The sequence below is a fragment of the Balaenoptera ricei genome, chromosome 1 (assembly GCF_028023285.1).
Source record: "Balaenoptera ricei isolate mBalRic1 chromosome 1, mBalRic1.hap2, whole genome shotgun sequence".
In the NCBI taxonomy this organism is placed as follows: Eukaryota; Metazoa; Chordata; class Mammalia; order Artiodactyla; family Balaenopteridae; genus Balaenoptera; species Balaenoptera ricei.
Window position 1 is genome coordinate 25,461,391 of NC_082639.1, and position 20,868 is coordinate 25,482,258.

Below are 20,868 nucleotides of genomic sequence, written 5' to 3' on the forward strand. Positions count from 1 at the left end.
CAATGAAGCCTACTGACTACCCTGTTTAAAATTGCAACCTCCCATCCCCCTTTCCTGTTTTCCTCCACAGTAATCATTCCCTTCTAACACTGCAGAATTTACTAATTTTTTTTCATCCATCTCCTCCCATTTAACTGTAAGCTCTGTATCTATTAATTAAATATCTACTAAATCATTTAATTAACCGACTACTGTTGTCTATTATGTGCCAAAGACTGTGCTAAGTAACGGAGGTACCAGATGATTGAGACATCTTATAGGTCTTATGAGGGAAGAAATCGTAACGGTTACTAGTAGCAGTTCATTTATCGAGTGCTTCCTCTGTGTTAAGTGCTTGCCATATATCATAATAGTAATGACAGCGAACATTAATTAAAACAGACTCTGAAAAAAACAAAAACAGACTCTGTTCTACATGCATTATTTCACCTTATAGGCCACCAAGGCCTATAAGGTGAATATTACCAGTAAAGAGCAAGAAACAGGATTTCAAGTCTTGGAACTGGCAGAATCAGAAATTGAACTAAGGTGGTGGAAGAAGGATCGGGTCAGATGTGATAAATAATTAGGACTTAGGGTCAGCAATACTAGGTGGAAGATTGGATGTGGGGGTAGAAGGAAATGGGGAAATAACTCCCAGGTTTTGATTGGAGTGGACCTAAGAGCAATAAGGCCAAAGAGAAAAGATGAAAGCCCAACTTGGGACGCGATGAGGTTGAGGCGCCAGAAGACCACTCATGGATGCAGGAACCGAGAGGCTATTCCGGCCCCCTCCCTCGGCCCTGAAGAGGTGCTGTGAGAAGGCACGCAAGGTAAGAGCAGAAGGTGGGTTCTCTTCCCTCTCGGGTTTTTCAGCAGCAGCTGCAGGAAAGGCGTGGGGGACCGCGAGACAAAGAGCGCGCGGGACTGCTTTGGTCTGAGCGGCCCCTTTAAGAAGCGCGCCCCCAGCTTCTAGCCCGCCTTGTATGCAAATTTGGCGGCGAGGCGGGAGCGCGCAGCTGATACCAGGGGACTGGGCTGCGGCGGTTAGTCCTCTCCCGGCCGCCGTCGCCTCCGACATATTGCCCGCTGGAGCTGCGGCGGCGAAGCGGAGAGCGCCGGGGGGAGGAGATGGGTGAGCGGCGCGGGTCCAGCTCGGCCCGGGAACGGGCGGGCTCGGGGGTTAGGACGGCCAAGCTGCTAATTGCTCCCCCACGCGGACAGGATCCCGGCGAGGGGAGGGGGAGGGGATGTGGGCGTAGAGGGACCCCGCCCCCTCCTGTCGTTTTGCGGGCGGGGCTTCTGTTGTGGGGGCGGGACATCGGAGCGGTGGGAGGGGCTTCCAAATGCGGTGGCTCCTGGGGGCTTTGGTGAGGACCCACTCTTCTGGGCTAGAGTGGGCCGAGGCTTAGCGGCGGGCGTGGCCTTAGCGCTAAGGGCCGAGCTCCTGATCTGTAGGCCCCGGTGCAGGGGCAAACTTTCTGGGCAGTAGGGGCTTTGTACTGGCGAGGTGGGCCGGGAAGGAGACCCTCCAGACGAAGGGAGCCCACTCCGGAGCCGGGCTTCTGGGCAGAGAGAGCTTTTATTGGCTTGTGGGCGGGTTTTATGAGCTGACAATTGTGTGTAGGCGGGGCTTCTGGGCTGAGGGGCTTTATGTGGGTGCAGAGCTTCTAAACAGAGGAGAGTGGGTGTGGGCAGAGCATCTGGACTGAGGGTGCCTGTGTGGGGTTTTTTAAGCCAGGTACAGTAGTGCATGAACAGAGCTTTGGGGCTGGGAGCTGTTTGGGGCAGAGCTCCTGGACAAGAACTTTTCCGAGACGTGTGGGAAAAGCTTCCAGGCTGAGAAGCTAGGGCAAGGGGTGTGTGTGTGTGTGTGTGTGGAGGCTGCTCTGCTGCCATGAGGAGGTATGAACAAGGCTATAACTTTGACAGGGACTGGGGTGGTGCCTTGGAGCTTTGTTGCAGGACTTTTGTGCAAGGTGGTGCCTGGGAGCTTGGGCTAGACTGCTAAGCCTAGAAAAAGAGGTTGCAGGTCCAAGTTTTGGGTTCACAACCACACCATTCTCCCTTGACACGGTGCTCAGGCCCTGGGTCCTGACTGTGAGAGTCCAGGATGCCCACTGAGCTGGATCTTGGGTCCTGGAGAAAAAACTTCACGGGTGCCCATAATTGTAAACCTACAGGGAGTTGTAGTATCTGAAAGGAGCAGTGTACACCAGCGCTAAGAGCGCAGGACCCAGACCCCCAGACTACCTGCGACACAATGTAAACTGAGTTTACCAATCTGTGGAACCTGTCCGGATTCATTACCTCATCAACAGTTATTGAGCACTTACTTCATGCTGGGCACTGTGGTAGGAGGAGGGGATACAACAGTGAAAAGGACATATCAGGATAGTGACCTCACTGGCCTTCCATTCCAGTGGGAAAGATAGATAGTAAATACGTTAACAAATGAATAAGATGAAGAGTGAATTGTGAAAAAAAATAGAAATAAGATAGAGAGTTATGGGGGCAGATACTCACAAAATGGCAGGGAATGGCTCTCCAGAGAGTACAGCAAGTGCAGAAGGTAGCAATAAGCTTGGTTTGCTCAAAGAGAGAAAGGCCAGGCTGGCTGAAGCATGGGGGCGAGGCAGAGAATGGTAGGAGATAAGTTGGAAGAGGTGGGCAGGGGCCAGATCATGGGTCTCTGTAACTGAGTGACAAAGTGAGAACTGGTAGCCAGTATCATTGCTGTTATCCTTGATATATGCCCTCTGGCTTGAGGATCTACCTTGTGTCGAGCCCTGCAGGAGGACGAAGAGGTCCCAACAGGACATCCTACTGTCGAAATCCACTCTGTGAGCCAGGATCCTCTGGGGGCTCAGGTGGGGGCCACACTTCCAGCGCATCAGTCACCAGTGTCCGTTCCCGCACCAGGTAAACTACTTTCTGTCTCTTGTGCCTCACTGTGGGCTCTCAGGAGCAATCTGGACAAAGCTCTCCCTGACTGGGCTCTAGGGTGTGATACCCCAGATGCCAGATGGGGGCTTAAAGGGTGGGGAGTGGCAGAAAAGTCCCAGAGGGTGGGCAGTGGGACAGATGCAGTGGGACATAGTGTAATAAACCCGAAGGCCTGGATTCCAGTTACAGTTCTGCTTCTGATTTGCTGGTGGCTTGGACAAGTTGTCTCCCCTCTCTGGGCCTCCTTTTCTTCATCTGTAAAGTGGACCTAACAATTCTTTCCTTCCTGGGGAATGTTGGAAAGCCTGAATAAACTTATGAATAGGAAGAGGCTCTGTCAGCTCCTTTGTGTGACAGGCCGGATTAGGAGGACTCCATCCTTGCCCTGAGCTGCTTTTCTGGTCCTGCTCCGCAATCCTGTGCCCTAGAAGCACTTCTTGGTAGGGTTCTCAGGTCAGCTCCTGATGTTGTTCCCTCCCACCCCCAGGAGCAGTTCTGGGACGGGCCTCTCCAGCCCCCCACTGGCCACCCAGACGGTCGTGCCCCTGCAGCACTGCAAGATCCCCGAGCTGCCCGTCCAGGCCAGCATTCTGTTTGAGTTGCAGCTCTTCTTCTGCCAGCTCATAGCCCTCTTCGTCCACTACATCAACATCTACAAGACAGTGTGGTGGTATCCGCCCTCCCACCCGCCCTCCCACACCTCCCTGGTAGGTGCCCAGCTAGGACCTGCTGTGTGTGTGTGTGTGTGTGTGTGTGTGTGTGTGTGAGTGACATGTTTGGTTTTAGTTTAGCATAGCTTACCCAGAACCCTGTGTGTTTGGCCTCATGCTGGGCATGGGAGGTATAAAAAGAACAGGAAACTGATGATTCCTGAACGCTCACCCCTAGTGTGCTCAGCACCGCACTACACAGTGTAATGGTAGCAGAGATGAATCTGACTCAGATTTTGTCTAAAGGAGCACAGAGTCTTAAGTCCTGTGGGGGAGGTGAGCCACAGGCATACATGGCTATTTCAAGGAGAGGAAAGAGCTCTGTGCAGAAGGAGAGGTGCAGGGGCAGGGGCATGGGTGATCAGAGCAAGAGGGCTCACACACCACTCTCTTGTCTCCAGGGACTGTCCCACTTTCCTCCTCTGGGTCCTGTTCTACTCCTCTAGGTATTTTCCTGGTCTGACTCAGCTGGAGGCCTATGAAGGTCAGAGAGTGGGGACAGTCCTGATGGAAAGGACTGGGCAGGGGGAGGTGGGTATGCGAAAAGCCCGTACATGGGCAGGGGGCCCACGTGACCCCCAGCCTCTGCCCCCTGACAGAATTTCCACCTGATCGACTTCAACTTGCTGATGGTGACCACCATTGTTCTGGGCCGCCGCTTCATTGGGTCCATCGTGAAGGAGGTGATTGGGTCCCAGAGGCTGGCCGGGGAACTCTGGGACTCCCCTTTACCCATGGGGGTACCAAGGAGGTGTACCCAGCCCTTCAACCCTGAGGCATTTCCTTGGGGCTCCCATTGAACTTGGTTGAAGAGTATTACATCCCATCGGCTCTTGGAGTTTCCTGGGCGTCGAGGGAAAGGATTCGCCTTGCCAGGTTCTGCCCAGCCTGCTGCCCCACGTTTCCCCGGGCGGGATCACGGGCCATGCTGGGTGGGATTTGGGCACAGCCCCCATGACCTCCATCCAAGGCCCCATCCTGTCCTATCTCGCCCTGACCCAGGCTTCTCAGAGGGGGAAGGTCTCCCTCTTTCGCTCCATCATGCTGTTCCTCACCCGCTTCACCGTTCTCACGGCAACAGGCTGGAGTCTGTGCCGCTCCCTCATCCACCTCTTCAGGACCTACTCCTTCCTGAACCTCCTGTTCCTCTGCTATCCGTGAGTACCCCTCACTCCACCCCCTCACTGCCCAGCACCTGTTCCTGACCTCTGCCCTGAGTGTGGCTGGGCACCGGGCCCCCCTACCCAGTAGACTCACAGGCAGGCAGCAACAGTACCCTCTCACATTGTCTGACAATATCGTCCTGAGATCAGGACGATTAGCTTTCTTTTGCAGGAGCAGAAACTGAGACGGCAGGCATAATTTCCCCAAGGTGCCATCAAGGGGGAGGTCAGAAGGGGACTCAGATCTGAGTGTATATCCCACAGCTCCTGAGGGGGGATGCACGGGCTTCGTCTTCCTCTCTCTTCCTTTCCTCTATCTCTGGTTCTTTCTCTTTCTCTGTCTCTTTGTATATCTTAGTGTTTATGTAGTCTCTCGGTGCCTCCCCCAGGTCTGTATGCTTGCAAGCACCTGGGTGCGTGCATGTTTCTGTGTGGTGTCTGTGCATGAAGCGTGTGTGTGTGTGTGTGTGTGTGTGTGTGTGTGTGTGTGTGTGTGTGTGTATCTTCACATGCATATCTGTATGTCTGTCTGTGTGTCTGCTTTGCTCACTCACTTCCTCCGTCTTGCCAGAACCCAGATTGTTGAGGATGGAAAGACAGTGTCTGGGAGGAGCACAGGCCTGCCCCTTTCTGGACTAGAATTGGGGAGAGCTTTGGCAAGATGTCCACTCTGGCTGTTTCTGGGGCAGGCTGCTGGCTGCCTGGGCATTAACAGTCATTTCCCAACCCCTGGGCTTTCTGAGTCATGAACTTCCTCAGTCTGGGTCACCTCTGTTCCCTGGGAAGCTTCAGAGCTGGGCACTCGTCTCTCCCCTGTGTGATCAGAAGGTCACTGTCATGGTAGGAGCCCAATCACACTTGCTTTAGTTATAACTAGTTTTTAATTATAAGAGTGATACATGTGTCATGTAACGATATTAAACTTTACAGAAGCTTTTAACATAGAAAATGGAAGTCCCACATAATCTCAGTTCTCCAGAAAACCATTATCTTGCAGCATGTCCTTCTAAATTTTTTCTGTGCAAGTACCCACACATATACATTTTTTAAAAACAGAAATAGGGGGGCTTCCCTGGTGGCGCAGTGGTTGAGAATCTGCCTGCTAATGCGGGGGACACGGGTTCGAGCCCAGGTCTGGGAAGATCCCACATGCCGTGGAGCAACTGGGCCCATGAGCCACAGCTACTGAGCCTGCGTGTCTGGAGCCTGTGCTCCGTAACAAGAGAGGATAGTGAGAAGCCCGCGCACCATGACGAAGAGTGGCCCCTGCTTGCCACAGCTAGAGAAAGCCCTCGCACAGAAACGAAGACCGAACACAGCCAAAAATAAATAAATAAATAAATTTTTTTAAAAAACCCAACAGAAATAGGGTTAATCTCTATGCATGACAATGTATAATTTATTACATGTTCACATAGTCATATAACTTGGATATTTTCCCATGGCAGTATATATGGGTCTGCCTCAGTTGTTTAAATGGCCTCATAGTATTCCATTGAATAGACTTTTCACAATTTGTTTTGTTTGTCTTCTGTTGGTGGACTTTTGAGTTGTTTCTAGCTTTTCCCTATTGGAAACAATGAGGCAGGGAACATTCTTTTGCATACATCTTTGCACACTTGTCCAATATTTCTGTACAACAGATTCCCAGAAGTAGAATTATTGCACCAAAAGGTATGTTTTACATTTTTGATAGATATTAACAAATGGCCCTCCAAGATTGTACTGATTAGAAATGTCAGCAGTTGCCTTAATTTGACACTTTCTGGTTACTACTCAGACATCACTCAATGTTCATATTTTGCTTTATTTTATATTATTTAATCTTTAAATTTTTATTAATATAAGACAAGTATATCATAAAAAAATCAAATTCAATAGTGCTAAAAAACTTGATGATGGGAATTCTCTGGTGGTCCAATGGTTAGGACTCCGTGCTTTCACTGCTGAGGGTGCAGGTTCGAGCCCTAGTCAGGGATCTAAGATCCCACAAGGTGTGGTGTGGCCAAAAGAAAAAAAAAAAAAGCTTACGATGAGAAACAGCCTTTAACCCCACCCTCCAGATTTTTAGTGCCACTTCTCAAAAGCAACCTCTTTTACTGTTTCTGGTTTTAAGTGTTCTCTGAGTTACCTCCATAATTCTAATATCCTTATGCTTTTGTTTATTTCTTTACACATTTATTTCTTGATTTTATAATTGGGTAATAGGTTCACATCGTTAAAACTGAAAAACAGATAAAAGAATGTAGAATGAAAAATTCTTCCCTTGACTCCTGTCTCCCAGCTACCCAGTTTCCCTTCCACTCTTAGAAGGAAGGGAACCTAACCACCACAAGAGGTAACCACCATGTTTCTGGTTTCTTGTATATCCTGGAAATGAATGTTCTGTGCATATACAAGCATACCACACACACACACGCACACACGCACACATGCACACATGCACATGTACATTGATTCCCTGCATTGACAGATGAAGATTTACTTCACCTTCCACCTGTACTGTTCCTAGTATTTGATAATTGTTATTATTTTTAGTTTTCTGTTGGGCCTCTTTTTCAATAATATGAGTATGCCTATGTTTTTTTTTTGCATCAGCAATAGTCAGTGTCTTAATCCCTTTTATGTAAGAACATAATATTAGGAGCCCTATCCATCGGCTTTTCCTCCCCTCTTCCTCCTATCACTTCCTGGCAGCTGTACTCTTATATTGTCATGCTTGACATTCACATTCTCCTATATAGCCACATTTAAGTCTTCCATTCTTTGTCAAAGGCTAATTCTAAAAATTAAAAACCCATAAGTGGCCTTGATATTATTATGAGTGTGAAAATATTATTCACTGCAGGACTGAGTAGTGTGCATAGATGATATTCCTTCTCTATATTTACCGAATTATAATCTTGGGCCGCTTAAAAAAAGAATGTTCCTAGTGTCAAGGTCAAATGGTTTCTCTTTTCTTATATTCCATCAGTTGCTTAAAACCATGCCACATTTTAGTTTGCTTCATATTTAGATTGTAACTTTCTTATATAGCTTTTTATTTTTCTTGGAGTTTCTAATTGCCTTTCTTTTTTCTTGTTGACAAAAGAATGATGGGCCTTCAACATATCCTCAAGTTTATCCAGCCTGTCAATCATACTACCTGTTGCCTGGAGTCCAGTTTCCCCCCAAAGACATCCCTCCTGGAGCCCTCCATCCTCCTGCTCCAGTCTGGAGTGGTTGCTCTTTAAGCCTGCTATACAGCTCTCAGCCTGGGGCTTCCTTTCGCTGCCCTCCTGGGTTGGATCCACTGTTTCTTGGATCCCATGTCTTCCTCTTTCTTGGTTTTCTTCCCTATTTTGCTGGAGTGCATTATGAGGTAATTTTCTTAACAAGGGGTATGTGGGAGGTATATACAGTCTTAGTCCTTGCGTGTCTGAAAATGTCTTTATTCTGCCCTCATACTTGATTGATGGTTTGGCCAAATGTCGATTTCTAAGTTCAAGTTCATATTCTCTCAGAATTTTGAAGATGTTGCTCCATTGTCTCTAGCATCCAGTGTTTCTAATGAGAAGTCTGATGCTAGTTTGATTCCAGTTACTTTGTAGATGACTTGTTCTTTCCTTTCTGAAAGCTTTTGGGAGTATTCTGTTTATCTTTTGATTATTTGAAATTTCACAAGAATGTCTGATATGGAACTTTTGTCATTCATCTTATCAGTACTCTAGGACTTTTTTTTTTTTTTTTTTAATGATATAACTGAATGTGGATGTATTTATTTAAATAATATACACATATAATCAAGAGAACCCTAAATACAAAACAGTTTTTAGACCAAAGTTCCTTAAATGTCCAGGATTTAATTTGTAACTTAATTCATAATAACTTTGCTATTTGGTCACATTTGATAACCTGTTTCACAGGCTGCATCTTGTAACTAAATTATAGAAATCAAAACTTGGCAACCATTATATCTAAATGGAACCTCTAAATGGGGATCAATTCTATTACCTATGAGAAAACTGGATTTTTCCCAAGTTTGTGTAGTCTACCTGAAATCTTTCAAAAGATTGACTTTAATAATTAATTGGACATCATGAAGACAATCTAGTCTACATAGCCAACAAAGATTCAACTCTACAAATAGACTAGGACTTTTTTGACCTGGAGATTTGTGTATTTCTTCAGGTCAGGGCAATTTTCTTCTATTATTTCTTTGATAATATCTTCCCTTTCATTTTTTCTGTTCTCTCTGGGACTTCTCTGCATCGGATGGTAGACCTCATAGATTGGTCATCTGTTTCTCTTATATTTTTCCTCATACTTTTCATCTTTCTCCCTTTCTTCCTCTCCATCCCTCCCTCCCTCCCTCCCTCCCCTCTTTCTTTCTCTCTCCGACTCTGTCTCTCTCTTTCTCTCTCTTTTTCTCTCTCTTTCTTTTTACTTTGTCTTTAGGGGGATTTTCTCAACTTCATCTTCCAGCTTTTTTATTGAGATTTTTTTCAGCAATCATATTTTTCATCTCTAAGTCCTCTTTCTTGATTTCTGATTGTTCTTTTCTCATAGCATTCTGTTCTTGTTTTAAAAATCTCTTATGTTCCCTCAATGTTGTCTTTCCACCGGGTCAGTTTTTCTGTTTCATGCTGCTAGTTTTCTAAGTGTAGTTAGTTTCTTTGGTTGTCTGTTTACATTTAAGAGTGGAGGACTGAGTGGCTTGTAATGCATTTTCTCTCCCTCTGCCATTGTATACGTGAATGGGAGTTTTGACTGGGAATTCTAAGTATGTGGGCAGGGCACACTGACTGGTAGACTTTGCTTTAGGAAGAGTGAGTGAGGTGCTAATTGTCAGGCTGTGGGCACCCATAGACCAGAAAGGGGAGGTGGGTATTACTCTAGGGTGCCCCCATTAGAGACCTCAGTTCTCCTCAGTTTATTCAGTTTCTTTAGAGAAGAACCTTTCAGGGCAGATTGTGTCAGGTTTGTAGGAGAATAAAGGGAGTGACTCATAAATGAATACAGATCTGTGTTTAATCCCATTTGTTCAGCCCTGCTTCTCACTTCTACCCTCTATCAAATGTGCCCACTTCAAGCCAGTCTCTCTTGGGTCACTCTGGGCAGATAAGCTCCTACCCGCATTGTAACCCTCTCATGGCACATTGTAGACCTACGCTATCCAGTTTAGTAACTTCTAGCTGCCTATTGTTATTGAACATTTGAAATAGGCTAGTTTTAACTGAAATGTGCTGTTAGTGTAAAACGTACACTGGATTCTGAAGACTTAGTACAAAAAAAGAAAGTAAAATATCTCATTCATAAATAATGATTATATATTGAAACGATAATATTGTGCTTATATTGGGTTAAGTAAAATAGAGTATTAAAATTAATTTTTTCTTTTTTTTTAATGCGGCTACCAGAAAATTTTAAATTACCTGTGTGACTCTCATCTTTCTATTAGCGCTGCTCTAGATGATGACCTCCTCATCTGTCGACATGTTTCCATCTGCTATCTAAATTTGTCAGAATCACTTATGTACTGATAACCCCCACTCCCATTCTCTTTGCTGATATGGATTTATTTTCTACTTTTATTTATTTACTTTCTACATTGATACTGTCACATCTAGGATGGAGAGGATGAAAGAGGATCTGCCATCTTCCATGTGAAGTTGTTTCTAACTGATGACCTGTCAGAGCAGCTACTTACTGTTACCAAATAATTTAATTGTATCGGCAGTCCTTCTTAGTGGCAAAGCCAAGAAGATTCTTGAGTACTTGTCCTTAAGGTTGAGTCTGAAGCCCTTGTATGTTCATGTAGGTGCCCCACGCCCTCATTCCCACCGAGTGCCCTGAAGAGTGTTTTGGGAATCCCATTTCAGTGTTCTTTTCTGTCCCACAGAATCATTGACCTCTTTCCTTTCTAAACAAAATTGTACTGATCTTCTACTTTGGGCCAGACACCATGCTGGGCATTGTTGCAAAGATTAAAAGAGGGTATTTATAAAAACACTAGCGTAATGCCTGACTGAGCATAGAGAATCAGTACAAGCTAGGTAACTTAAGGCAAATTAAGGAAACTGAGGCTCTTAGAGATTATATAACTTGCCCTAAATCACAGCATTAGTAAGTGGCAGAGCTGGGATTTTAATCCTAGCCTCTTTGACCCCAAAGTTTATGCTCTTGACCAGAATTCTCTAAGTTATCTTACTTGAACCTTACCCTAGGAGAAGTGGAAGCATTCCCATTTTATAGGCCAGAAAGCAAAAACCCAAAGAGGCTAATTATATGAGTGCCCAAGAACACTCATATATCCCTTCCTGGAAGTTCAGAATAAAGAAAGAGAACATTACTATAGATAAGAAAATGTAGCATTCTCACTGGCTGTGGCTCCTGGCAGCAGCCCAGGGACTCTTCTGCAGCTATGTCTGAGGGCCTGGGGAAATTGAGAGGCCCTAAGCTAAAACAAGGAATGCCTGTTTTATCATGACGTTCCATGTACTGTGCTTGGCACTTACCCACTTTAGAAGGTTTTTTTTTTTTTTAATTTATTTATTTATTTATTTATTTATTTTTGGCTGTGTTGGGTCTTCGCTTCTGTGCGAGGGCTTTCTCTAGTTGCGGCAAGCGGGGCCACTCTTCATCGCGGTGCGCGGGCCTCACTATCGCAGCCTCTCTTGTTGCGGAGCACAGGCTTCAGTCGCGCAGGCTCAGTAGTTGTGGCTCACGGGCCTAGTTGCTCCACGGCAACTAGGATCCATGGGATCCTCCCAGACCAGGGCTCGAACCCGTGTCCCCTGCATTGGCAGGCAGATTCTCAACCACTGCGCCACCAGGGAAGCCCACTTACCCACTTTAATGATCTACTCTTCTGGGCTATGGGTCTGTCTAGTTTTCTTCTTAAATGATATCAGCCACACACTCCATCTCTTAACTAATTAGCTCTAGCCCTGACCTAGGGTTACTCCTCAGGGGAAGTGGTTTGTACTGTTCAAGGGCCCATTTCAGTGCCTGGCACATAATAGACACACAAGAAATATTGTTCCTGAACTGTCCTCCTCTGCAAGCTAAAGAGCTGCCTCCATGTGCACCCATGACAATGTCTACCTCTCCTTTGTGGTACCATGTATATTTTCAATTAATGAATTACTTGTAGTATTTGTGGAGTATCTGTCGTGATCACCGGTACCAGACAGTTCTGGATTTTAATCCCAGCTCTATTACCTCCTTACTAGTTGTGTGACCTTTCGGAATCCACTCCACCTGTCTGAGTCAAAGCTTCCTCAGCTGAAAAGGGCACAAACTAACAGTACCTAACACAGAGTTAGGAGAAACAAAAGAAGAGAAGGCACGTAAAGCACTTAGTACAGTATCTGGAGCACAGGTTGTGCCCAGTGAATGTGGACTGTTATGATTACTGCTGGGCAGCAATAGTCTGTGAGGGCCGGGACTCGTGTCTTGCTTCCTACTGTATACCTGCCGCTCAGCACAATGCTTGGCATGCACTTAGTGCTAATACATGGTTTGAATGACTGATCATTGGCTGGGAGGCTGGATGGCTAGAGGGACCGGTAGAGTCTCCCCTCTGAACAGCCAGGAGAGCTAAAGCCCAGGAGGAAAGAAGATTCCCTTGGTGGTTAAGAGTTGGGATCCTGGCCCTTGGGCAGGCCTGCCCTCACCACTGTCTTCCCCAGCAGGTTTGGGATGTACATTCCGTTCCTGCAGCTGAACTGTGACCTCCGCAAGACAAACCTCTTCAGCCACATGGCCTCCATGGGTCCCCGGGAGGCGGTCAGCGGCCTGGCACGGAGCCGGGACTACCTGCTGACACTGCGGGAGACGTGGAAGCAGCACACGCGGCAGCTGTACGGCCCGGACGCCATGCCCACCCACGCCTGCTGCCTGTCGCCCAGCCTCATCCGCAGTGAGGTGGAGTTCCTCAAGATGGACTTCAACTGGCGCATGAAGGAGGTGCTGGTCAGCTCCATGCTGAGCGCCTATTACGTGGCCTTTGTGCCTGTTTGGTTCGTGAAGGTGCGTAGCTTGACCCAGGGAGGGAAGGGGCCTCACCCTGCTGCCTGCCCCCCAGGAGCCCTCTTACTCGCATAAATAACTCTGCTGCTCTTGATGAGATTCCCATATGTGCTCTTGAGGGCCAGAGTGACTACTGCCTTCATTTTAGAGTGGAAAAAACAAGGCTCACTGAATGGATGTGGCCCACACGAGGTCACCCAGCCAGCAAGGGGGACTGGCATTGTTGTTTGTAATACTTGGTAACGGAAGGCAGTGACTTGGTGTTTCAGTGTGGTGGTTTTGGCACAGGCACGTCACAATGTCCTGCTTTGTCATTAAGTTTGAAAGGCAGGACTCATCCAGATCTGAGTGACTCCAAAGGCCTGTGCTCTCTCTCTGGCTTGTATGGCCATGTGGGAGGGTACCTCCCCAGCTGGCTTGACACATTTCTCTGAGGATGGGCTGCACTGAATGATTGGGGGTTGAGAGGACTTCATGTCCGCTGGGCACCTACAACCTGCTAGAGCTTTGATGAGTATTATAATCCTCCTCATGCCTCTCAGAGGTGGTTACTCTTATCCTCATTTAACAGATGAGGAAGCTAGCCCAGAGAAGTGAAATGACTTGCCCGAGGTCACATAGTGACTAAGCAGCAGAGCCAAGATTTGAACTCATTTCCGTTGAACCCCAGAGCCTGTTCTCTGGCTCAGAGTGGGAACAATTTTTCTTTGTAGAAAACTGAGTAGTGGGCATAGGGTTTAAGCCCATGGTTAAGCCACCTTTGTTAGGTGTTCAGTCCTTCATCTCAGGCCACCCCGAGGTCTCTCTAGGGCTGTCTTGATCTCCGAGACAGGTGGGATTAGGGATGGGGGAGGGAGTGAGGCCATTGTGGGTGTCCAAGGTCTCACCCACCTCCCGCTGCCCCCAGAACACACATTACTATGACAAGCGCTGGTCCTGCGAGCTCTTCCTGCTGGTGTCCATCAGCACCTCGGTGATCCTCATGCAGCACTTGCTGCCTGCCAGCTACTGCGACCTGCTGCATAAGGCCGCTGCCCACCTGGGCTGCTGGCAGAAGGTGGACCCAGCACTGTGCTCCAACGTACTGCAGCACCCGTGAGTCTGCCCTTCTCTGCTCGACCCCAGCCCCCCCCGGTCAGTGTCTGGAGTCACTCACCTCCCTGCTCATCAACTCATTCATTCAGTCAGCAAATAGTTATTGAACAATGTCTTATATGCTAGGCCTTGTGGCCAGAGTGGGATATGGCAGGGCCCAGGAAGGACATGTCTCCTGTCCTTGGGTAACTTGCAGTGTCTTGAAGATGGGAGGAAGGCAAGTGGTAAATTCATAGACTCATTGACTTTCTCATTCACTGTCTTAGTTACTTGCTCATTGGCTGATTTGCTCATGCATTCACTCATTGCTTCCCTCCTTCCACTCACTCATCCATCCAGTCATTGGCTCATCTGCTCTTTCAGAAAGCATTTACTTCTACCTAAGCTGTCCCAGGCCTGGTGCTGTGTATTGGACAAAGGAGCTTGGACTTTGACTTATAGGCAGAGGGGAGCTATGGAGGGTTTTGAACAGTGGAGGGATCCATTCCAAGGTGTGCCTTAGAAACATCAGTCTGGTAACAGGGTATGGTACTGTGTTAGTTGATAACATACCCTGGCCAGGGAAGAAAAGCCACAGGGAGGAAATGGCTAAGACGAGACCCCTTGAGGAGTTCACAGTCCGGTGCGGGTGATAGCCATGTACACAAAGAGTTAGGATGAGTGGGGTGAAAGAGGCCCAGCTGCAGGATGGCATTGCACTCAGAGCAGAGGCAGAAGTCACCCTGCTCAGGAGCCCTGAGGGACTGGGCTGTCCTCCCCTCAGCCTGACCCATCCTTCTTGGTGCCTAGCATTTCTACAGCCCTTCATCACCGTCTTTTTACCCCGGTTATGCTAATTTCCTGCCTGTATTCCCCCATTAGACTGGAAGCTCCTCAAGGCTGGGACCATCTCTGAATCACATCTGAGTCTTGGGCCCAGCACAAGGCCCAGCCGAGAAGAGGCCCCTAGGACAGGTTTGTAGAGGTAGGCCCACAGAGATGCAAAGGGAGGCCGCAGAGGCCAAGCCTCCTGATGTTGGCCCTCCATGCCAGTCAGGGTCCCTCTCAGGCTCTGTCCAGGTGGTCCAGAGAGGGGATGGATATTGCCAAATGGGCTGAAGTGGGGCTTGGCTTAGCCTAAGGCTCTGAGGGGAGGGGGGAGTAGAAAGAGAGTACATGGCTGAATATGAGGATAAACCTGCCCATGGCTCACCATGGTCCGCAGGTAAGATCCAGGCTCCTTCACGTGGCTTCCCATGGTGAACTGGCTCCTACCAGCCTTTCTGCTCCGTCTCTTCCCATGCCCCAACTCATACTCTGCTCTAGCCAGACCCAGCCTCTTCGGATCCTCCAATTCTGTATGTTCTTTTTTTTTTTTTTTGGCTGCATTGGGTCTTTGTTGCTGTGCACGGGCTTTCTCTAGTTGTGGCGAGTGGGGGCTGCTCTTTGTTGCGGTGCGCGGGCTTCCCATTACAGTGGTTTCTCTTGTTGCGGAGCATAGGCTTTAAGCGCACGGGCTTCAGTAGTTGTGGCTCGTGGGCTCTAGAGCGCAGGCTCAGTAGTTGTGGCGCATGGGCTCAATAGTCGTGGTGCACGGGCTTAGTTGCTCCGCGGCATGTGGGATCTTCCCTGCCCAGGGATTGAACCCGAGTCCCCTGCATTGACAGGTGGATTCTTAACCACTGCGCCACCAGGACGTCCCTGTATGTACTTTTGTATCTAGGTTTTTGCCTATGATGCATGTTTCGCATGGAATGACCTTTCCAACTTTCTTTTCCTGTTTAATTCCTATTCATCCTTTAGCACTTTGCGTCCTCCAGGAACACTTTCCTGACCACCCAGGATAGGTTCAGTGTCCCTGCCCTGCCTGTACTCCCCCTCTGCTGTGTTTGCTTAGTTACTTGCCTGTCATTCCAAGACTAAAGCTCCTGGAGGTCAGGGTCCTTGTCTGTCGAGCACTCGGCCATCTCCTCACTCCTGGCAAAATGCCTGGCTTGTGATGGGTCCAACAGCAAATTTTTTGTGTTTTTTGTATGTAAGCTTTTTTTAAGGTAAAATTTCCATACAGTGAAATTAACAGATCTTGAAATTTCCATACAGTGAAATTAACAGATCTTCCCCCATCAAGATACAGAACATTTCCAGCCCCTCAGAAAATTTCCTTATGGCCCTTCCCAGTGACCCCCTCCCCCTGGCAACCATCTTTTCATTTCATTTCACCATAGGTTAGTTTTGCCTATTCTACAGCTTCATGTAAATTAAATCATACAGTAGACATTCTTCTTGGGTCCAGCTTCTTTCATTCAGCATATTGTTTGTGAGGTTCATCCATGTTGTTGCATATGACATGGTAACTGTTTCTTAAATGAAGGAATCAACAGGACAGGAGCATGAGATTGAGCTTCTTGCGGACAGTGATTCTCAGTCCTCTGGCCCAGGACCCTTAGAGTTCCTGGGAGATCTCAGAGAACAATGGGAGAAAATTCACTGGTCCCACAACCTTATTCACGTGCTCTCTGGGGCATCTCTGTGCCAGGCCTTGTGGCATGCTCCGAGGACACAGAAATGAATTGGACACCATCCCTTCCCCTTCAGTGCTCCCAGACTAGTGAGGAATACAGGGAAATAAATAAGTGACAACACATTGGGGAAAGTGGACCAGTAGCAGGAGATTCAGGGAGCATTTAAAAGATGCTGAACTCTGTGGGATAAGGCATCTGGAAGAGCAGTCCAGCTGGAGCGAGCATCTTATGCAGAGACAGGAGCAGTCAGGTGTGCTGGAGGAACTAGAGGCAGTTCTGGGTGGCTTGAGCAGGCGCTGTGCGGTGGGGGTCATGGAAGGCCACACTGGGACTCGGAGGCCGTAACACATCGTTGGGGATTTGACTCCAGGGACACCAGAAAGCCTTCAAAGGGTTTTGAGGAGAGACTAGTCAGGCTCGGCTTGGTGTTTTACAAAGACCACTCGGGCAACTGTGTGGTGGACTGCTGGGAGGCTAGAGGTGAGACTGATGGGAGCCCAGATGAAGAAAATGACCCCCTGGGAGGGAAAAGGGTTTTCTCCAAATCCCTCAGAGACATGAATGTCAGCCCTAAACCTTCCGACTCCCAGTGCAGTGAATTTCTTACAGTTCTTACCCATTTTACACAAAAGGCAACTAAGACCCAGAAAAGGAAAGTCACTGTGTCTAAGTGATAGAAATGGGAGTAGAGCCCTGGTGGTCACCCCATGCCCAGTCTTCTCGCATCCCCTTGTGTGGGTGAGCTGGGCATAAGGGGGTTCTGTCGGGCTGTGCCTCCAGGTGGACTGAAGAATGCATGTGGCCACAGGGTGTGCTGGTGAAGCACAGCAAGAACGTCTACAAAGCAGTGGGCCACTACAATGTGGCCATCCCCTCCGACGTCTCCCACTTCCGGTTCCACGTGAGTCTCCTCCCCTGGGAAGGAGGGGTGGGGCCTGATCTAGAGGGCAGGAGGATCAGCTGGGCAGGAAGGTGATGTCATAGCAAGAGGCGGCTATTTTCAATATTTCCCAAATCCAAAAGAAGACAATGCACATGTGCAGCCCAAGGACAGCCATACAAATGATCCCTTCATAACTGTAGCTCACTTGGTACCAGATCTTTGAAAGCATTGGGTGGAGGTAGAAAAGATGATACAACAGAAGGAGGGGTTCTTGGTGGTGAAAATAATTACACTCGTCATTCCTTATTGTGTGCCAGGTACTGTGGTAAACACTTCCCATGCACCCTCCCATTCAGTCTTCACCAGAACCTTGTGTATGAAAGAAATACCAGGGCTGTCCTGGTTTTCAGGTACTGAAATCAGCTTAGAGAGTTTAACTTGTTCCAAGGGTGCCTTACTGGGAAACTTGGGAACTAATGGTAATGGCTCATGGACTCAGTACTACGGAAAGGGCTGCTCAAAATCATCTGGGCTGGTGGTCTCCATTTTATTTACTTATTTTACTGTCAAAATCCTTTTTTCCAACTCAGTCAAACTAAAGTTCAGTATATAGGACCTCATGGCGCTGCTCTGTTTGAAAGGGTTGGAACTCCCCTCACTTCCTGCTAACCACTACGGTAGCCCCTAAAAGACCTCCTGGAACCTGGGGCTCTGAGGAACACAGTTTGAGAAATCATTGATCTGGGCTAACCTCTTCTTTTCCCAGTAGAGAAACCTGAGGTTCAGACAGGGAAGGGACTTGCCCAAGGTCCTGCAGCCTGTCAGGTGCAGAGCTGAGCCTGGCGTGCTGGTCTCTCGGACTCCTGTTTCCTGGCACTTGTCCTGCCATCCTATAATCAGCTCTTGAGGTTTAGGTACCTTGGCCCCTGCAGAATCAAGATCCCTGGACATCGATCATTCTTTTAAACTGACCAGAAAATTTTTCTTAGTCTCTACACTCTACCTTGCCCTGTAGACACCAGGTAAGAGTGATGTGTCTCCGTGTCCCCTGGAAGCTTCTGGCCTAGCGGGGGATGCTACACATGAAGTAGTAAATGACTCAGGCTGTAGAGTCTATAATAACTTTCCATGCCTCTGTCATAAGATTCTACTTTGTTCAGGCCTGACAGTACCCAGGAAGTCACATATAATAAGGTGTTGGTTTTCGACCAGCAAAAGTTTGAGAGAACAAGCAGGACCTCTCAAGAAAAGCTTCTGGGAGGAGGTGGAAGTTGATCCGGATCTTTTTTTTTTTTTTTTTTTTGATCCGGATCTTAAACAGCTTCTGTGGGAAGCAGTAGTCTTGACAGAAGGAACACCACAAACAAAGGCAGAGAGATGGCAAGGTCCACGCCCAACCCTACGAAGTCTTCCTCCCCACCCAAGTCTGCATGGGGCCCAAGAGCTTGACCCCTTCACTGGCCTACCCAGAACCCCCTTCCAAGAGGCAGGTTTCTGGAGCCCACTTTCCAGTCCATGCCTACTCTTTCCTGGGCAGTTCTTTTTCAGCAAACCCCTGCGGATCCTCAACATCCTTTTGCTGCTGGAGGGCGCTGTCATCGTCTACCAGCTCTACTCCTTAATGTCCTCTGATAAGTGGCACCAGACCATCTCACTGGCACTCATCCTCTTCAGCAACTACTACGCCTTCTTCAAGCTGCTGCGAGACCGCCTGGTATTGGGCAAGGCCTACTCGTACTCGGTCAACCCCCAGAGGGACCTAGACCACCGGTTCTCCTGAGCCCCAGGGCGACCCAGGGACAGCATCCAGGCTTCAGCCAGGGGCTCCCTGGGAAGCGGCTGTGGGAGAGGGATGGGTGAGGGGCAAAAAAAAAACAAAAACAGACAAAAAAAAATCCACCAGAGCTTTGTATTTTTGTTACATACTGTTTCTTTCTTTGATAATTGATGTGATTATGAGGAGAAAAAAAAAGTCCTATTTTTATACTCCCAATAAGCCTGTGTCCTGTATTTCTTTCTCCTTTTCTTGCCTGTCAGGCAGAGAGCAGAGGTGTGGGATTCTTGGCCAGGACACCCCATGCGTGGCTTCTGGGGCCCCTGTGAGCTCTGCCTTCTCCGGTGGAGAAAAGATGAGACCCCCGAGGTCACCGGAGCATGGTAGCTGCTGCTGGCTGAATGCTCGCTGTGTGCCAGAGGCTGCTCTACGTGTATTACAGGCCTTGTCTTAATCCAGTTTTTATGACAACCCTAGGAGGTAGGTGCTGTCACTCCTATAGATGAAAACAGGAGCTCAGGGAGCTATCTATCATGACTTGCCCAAGGTAACACAGCTAGGAAGTGGTAGCGCTGGGTCCCAAAACCCTCTGAAAGATGACACTACTATCCCAGCAGAATGTGATGTACTGATTCCCAGCACGCAGTCACTGAGACCCTGCTCTGTGTCAGATGCCGTGGTAGATGGTGAAGATGCCAAGACACAGAAACAAGTCACTACACTGGGAGAGGTATAACAGTTACAAGGTACAGAATAGCACAGGGGAGAGAACATTTAATGCTCTCTGGACTTCTTGGAGGAGGGGATAGTCTGAGATGTATCGGCCACTTCCTAGGTGGACAAGAGGGGGTAAAGGTGCTTCAAGCCGAGCAGTAGCATTCTGGGGTATTTGGGGAAGGTAAGCAGAAAGTGGTTCCTAGAGCAAGAAAGATAAGGAAAGTTGGGGGGAGATGGGCTGGATCTGGAAAGGTCTGCAGGGACTGGATCAGGGAGGACCCATGGCTCTAGGCTAGAGAGGGTGTGTGAGCAAGGCCAAGGGCTTGAATGGAAACAAAGCCGCTTGGAAGGCCACCTGGCTCCTGTGGAGCATAGGATGGAGGGCTCAGGGGCTGGCAGGAGAGGAGACATGATCATAGCCATTCATCTAGTCTGCCCATGTCCCCTGAGCCCTTGTTTGGCTACAAGTTATGCAGATGCTCCAATGGTGGTGTACAGGAGGCAGACACTGCAGCAAATGTTTGTGGTACCTCTGCTGAGGCAGGCATTGTGCCAGGCAGTGGGACAGAAAGATGAGGAAGATACTGTCCCTTCATAGACAACCAGGAGAGAGAGACACCTTGTGAACAACTTAGATTGCCAAGTGCTGAGGAAAATGTGTGTCCAGGGCACTGGGGAGCAGAGAGGACAGATAGTCTGACTCTGTCTGGAAAGACAGGCTTTTTCAAGAAGGTGAAAATTGCATTCGGTCTCGAAAGTGAGTAGTTCACCTCTAGTCAAGGGGGAAGGGAGGGCATTGCATTCCAAGCAGAGGAAAGAGCATATGCAAAGGCACGAAAGAAGATAGGAGCATATTTGGGGGAATGTGGTTCCCCAAATATGGATGGAGCCTGGGTTGCCTGGTAGGGAGTAGCCCAAGAAGCCAGTAAGGACCAGCCTAACTGTCAGATTGAAATGTTTGGTCATTACCTAAGGCCGTTAGTAGGAAATCACTAAGCAGAGGAGGGACATGATAAGGTCTCTGCTTTTAAAGAGATAATGGGTGCAAGTGGGAGAACCTGGAGGCACACCAGTGAGGAGGCAGGTA

At 48.3% G+C, this 20,868-nt stretch overlaps 1 protein-coding gene across 4 annotated transcripts; it reads left to right on the forward strand.

Moving 5' to 3' along the window:
* Positions 1 to 1,002: 1,002 nt before the first annotated feature.
* TMEM39B (transmembrane protein 39B) lies at positions 1,003 to 19,529 on the forward strand. 4 transcript variants are annotated; one of them, XM_059917805.1, is made up of 9 exons: positions 1,003 to 1,114; positions 2,775 to 2,901; positions 3,413 to 3,632; positions 4,235 to 4,318; positions 4,638 to 4,792; positions 12,475 to 12,811; positions 13,719 to 13,906; positions 17,188 to 17,308; positions 18,828 to 19,525. In XM_059917805.1, exons 1-9 carry the CDS (start codon positions 1,111 to 1,113, stop codon positions 19,068 to 19,070), a joined length of 1,479 nt encoding a protein of 492 aa, XP_059773788.1. In that variant the 5' UTR covers positions 1,003 to 1,110; the 3' UTR covers positions 19,071 to 19,525. The 4 variants fall into 4 exon arrangements, with proteins under 4 accessions (XP_059773788.1, XP_059773778.1, XP_059773797.1 ...); XM_059917795.1 differs by lacking the exon at positions 1,003 to 1,114 and having other exon boundaries at positions 1,392 to 2,901; positions 18,612 to 19,529; XM_059917814.1 differs by lacking the exons at positions 1,003 to 1,114; positions 2,775 to 2,901 and adding an exon at positions 4,037 to 4,119 and having other exon boundaries at positions 3,543 to 3,632; positions 18,828 to 19,527.
* Positions 19,530 to 20,868: the final 1,339 nt, after the last annotated feature.